We start from the raw sequence: 3,210 nt of genomic DNA on the forward strand, positions 1-3,210 counted from the left end.
AAAAAAAAACTTAAATATGCATAAAATCTTTTTTCTTGAAAATGTTAGATGAGTACAAAACATTTACTTGGTTACACTACCTGATAATGTTTTTTTTTTAATTTTTTTATTAAAACCGAAATAGTAAAGCGTTAAGGCAGAATTCAAAGAGTATTCTTTTTTTATTATTATTTATTTTATTTTTATTTCGAAGATACTCTTATTTGCCACTTGAACGCATTTAATCGGTCTGGAGCTGCAGGAAAATGACTTCATCACCGTTTATGATTTGCAGACTCCCTTCTGCATGGCCTTCTTTGACATTATTGCTATAAACTGGCCTGTTATCAGTCCGTAACGCGATAGCCATCCGTTACACCTTTCACCCAAACCAGTTATATAGCATTTCCTCTCAGACTTCCCCCTCAGCCTTGAAGAACACAGTACAACACACCTCCACTGTTACGCAACCCACGCCGCCTTTGATTATACAATGAAGATTACGCTACACCAAGCATCCTCCAGTGCACCAAAATGTCGTCCAAGGCAGAGAACGTATCGTGAAATCTGCATTCCTGAAGGCGATTTACGAGGCGCAGATGGCGATATATCTATGGAGGTCCGTGACCCGTTTCAATAAAAGCTCTTTCTGTGTCACGTCTAAATGGGAATTTCCCCACCCGTGGTTTCTTTTCTTGAACTAATGTTGCCGACTGTAAATGCCTGGAGTTCCCTGCTCTGTTTTACAGGCTAGGTGGTTCTGAAGAGCAGGGGTGATTCATTGGAAGGTAGCGTTCCTCCTCAGTATCGACTCGGCCACGCGATAATATAGATGAGCACTCTGCACTGTTGCAGGGATTTAATTTGGCTATGCTGTGAGATAAAACACATCGATCCAGTGGCACCGTTCTACCTGATTTGATTGGACGCCACCGTATCTCTGTTATCTGATTGGCCTCGACACACTGCCTTTTGATGATGTTCCTATTTGCATGCTTTTGCATATTTTATGAAGGGAACGCAAGATGGGCAACTCTAATGTTCGAGAAGTTCAGCCAGCTAATTGAGCCTTCATCAGCAGGCTAAACGTTACTCAAATACAAGCTGTAGTCAGTTAAGAAGGGAGCAGGTAGGTGTTACGTCACACAACGGCACCGTCTACAAATAGAACGAAATCCCATCGCTCAAAAAAATGATTTGTGAGCAACAACCCGAGGAGGCGAAGAAAACCATCCCTCTTGCAAGCAAACCACATCCTATGTCTGTAAACGCAGAGCGGTGGGGGAACACTTCCCACTTCACTTCTCTGTATAAATGAGGATGTGATCTGGAATGGCGGACACCGAGGTCATGAGGAAATGGGTCACTTTTCAGAATTAGCCCACTTGTGGTTATGCAGCATTTCGATGTGGAACTGAAAATATGTTTGTGCTCGGTGACGCTTTCTGGAGGAAGTCCAATGCTGAGTAGACGTCTTGAAATTGTGGCGTAATATAGAGCGAGCATGAAATATTATTTGAATAAACAACTCTAAACTGTATGTAAACAAATTACCTTGAGAATGTAATGTGTTGCTTGTCTGCTTTAAATCGCAAATTAACCAGTATTTAGAGAGTGTCAAATCTAGGTCAGGTTTAATTTCAAGTAAATGTTCCTGCGCTAAAAAATTCAACACATCTGTTAGCGCTAACGGACATTTTGGCAGCTCTGTAAAGCCAAAGTCACAATTAATCCAAGTGTCAAACTCCAGTAAACAGAAGTATTTTGTAGTAGCCCTCATGTAAACATTTTCAGTGGCAGATGCTTTTACTGCTCTGTAGTCTTGGTGCAACAGCGCCCCCACAGTCCAATGGCCACTTTTGGTACTACAACTTGTTATTCAGCCATGCAGGGCTGTGAAGCCCTTGGTAACCTCTGGCAGCGTAGTACACACTCAGGTTCGGGCTGACAAAGAGAGCTTTTACCCCCTTATTGCACTGTAAAAGAGGCTTTTTATACACGCTATGAGTGGAAGGCAGAGAGCCTTGCAATATCCATATCTTTTCCGATGTCGTTTTTACCGTATATTCTTTGAGCTGGATTTTTGATATTGTTTTTGTCCTTTCTCTCTCAGGCTAGTGTCCTGTGTGCTGACCTCATGGTGTAAGCAGGTGTGAAGATGAGTATTAGCAGCGATGAGGTCAATTTCCTGGTGTATAGATACCTGCAGGAGTCAGGTAGGTGCTGCTTAATTCAAAACAGCCCAAATCAACACTCCAAAACTGTAACTGTTACACAGCTTTTGCTTATTAACAGCGATGGTTGATAATGACCGTTAATATTCAAAAAGGACCAAAAAAACCACAGTCTACATGTCTTCTGAATCCACATGAAAAAATGCCTATTAGAATATTATTTTCACTCTTTATTGCAAATAACTCACAGATATGTAAGCATATCTGTCAGTAATATCTACTATCAGCGTTGATTACAGTAAAACACTAGGACTGTTCAGTCAGGGTGTTCTTTGAGGGAGCACACACACACACACACACACACACACGATACCCTCCAGTTTTCTCTGGAGTTGTGCTGTAGGTACCACACTGTGACTTCACACAACTTTCATCGCAGCACACACACACACACACACACACACACGATACCCTCCATGTAGCTGTGAGCTTGGAGAGAAAGTTGATCCAGCAAGCGTCACACTAACGTGTTTATCATTCCCTCTGGCAGGGTTTTCCCACTCGGCCTTCACATTCGGCATTGAGAGCCACATCAGTCAGTCTAACATCAACGGCGCCCTAGTGCCCCCTGCTGCCCTGATCTCCATCATCCAGAAGGGCCTGCAGTACGTGGAGGCCGAAGTCAGCATCAATGAGGTGAGAGCACAGCTTTATTTACAAAATCAATCAAGGTGCCGATACTTATCTGCAGCAAGGATTTTTAAAATTAACAATCACATTTGCATATTTAATACTTACTATTAGAATAATTTTTAGATTGATCTTAATTTAGTTGAATCTCACAAAACATGATATATTTTATGATTATTGTAAATGCATATATATATATATATATATATATTAGTGTTATCACAGTACCAACATTTCAGTATTCGGTACCAATACCAGTGAAAATCCACGGTTCTCGGTACTCGGTAATTTTGACTACTTTCATTTAATCCAAAATGTGTACATATTTAATTTTAAAGGGCTTTTGAAAACCTAGAGCTATTCAGCC

At 41.1% G+C, this 3,210-nt stretch overlaps 1 protein-coding gene across 5 annotated transcripts in view; it reads left to right on the forward strand.

The window, feature by feature from the left end:
- Window positions 1-3,210, forward strand: part of tbl1xr1a (TBL1X/Y related 1a) — a 65,175-nt gene that overhangs the window by 53,151 nt on the left and 8,814 nt on the right. For 4 of the 5 annotated variants that reach the window (XM_016570017.1, XM_016570019.1, XM_016570018.1 and 1 more), the window contains 2 exons: window positions 2,093-2,195; window positions 2,704-2,849. In XM_016570017.1, the coding sequence (XP_016425503.1) occupies window positions 2,138-2,195; window positions 2,704-2,849 (204 nt within the window). In that variant the 5' untranslated portion in view covers window positions 2,093-2,137. The remainder of the gene's footprint in view (window positions 1-2,092; window positions 2,196-2,703; window positions 2,850-3,210) is intronic. The other variant, XM_016570021.1, reaches the window with a different exon arrangement.

This window comes from Sinocyclocheilus rhinocerous, unplaced genomic scaffold (assembly GCF_001515625.1).
Source record: "Sinocyclocheilus rhinocerous isolate Xijiao unplaced genomic scaffold, SAMN03320098_v1.1 scaffold711, whole genome shotgun sequence".
Taxonomy (NCBI): domain Eukaryota; kingdom Metazoa; phylum Chordata; class Actinopteri; order Cypriniformes; family Cyprinidae; genus Sinocyclocheilus; species Sinocyclocheilus rhinocerous.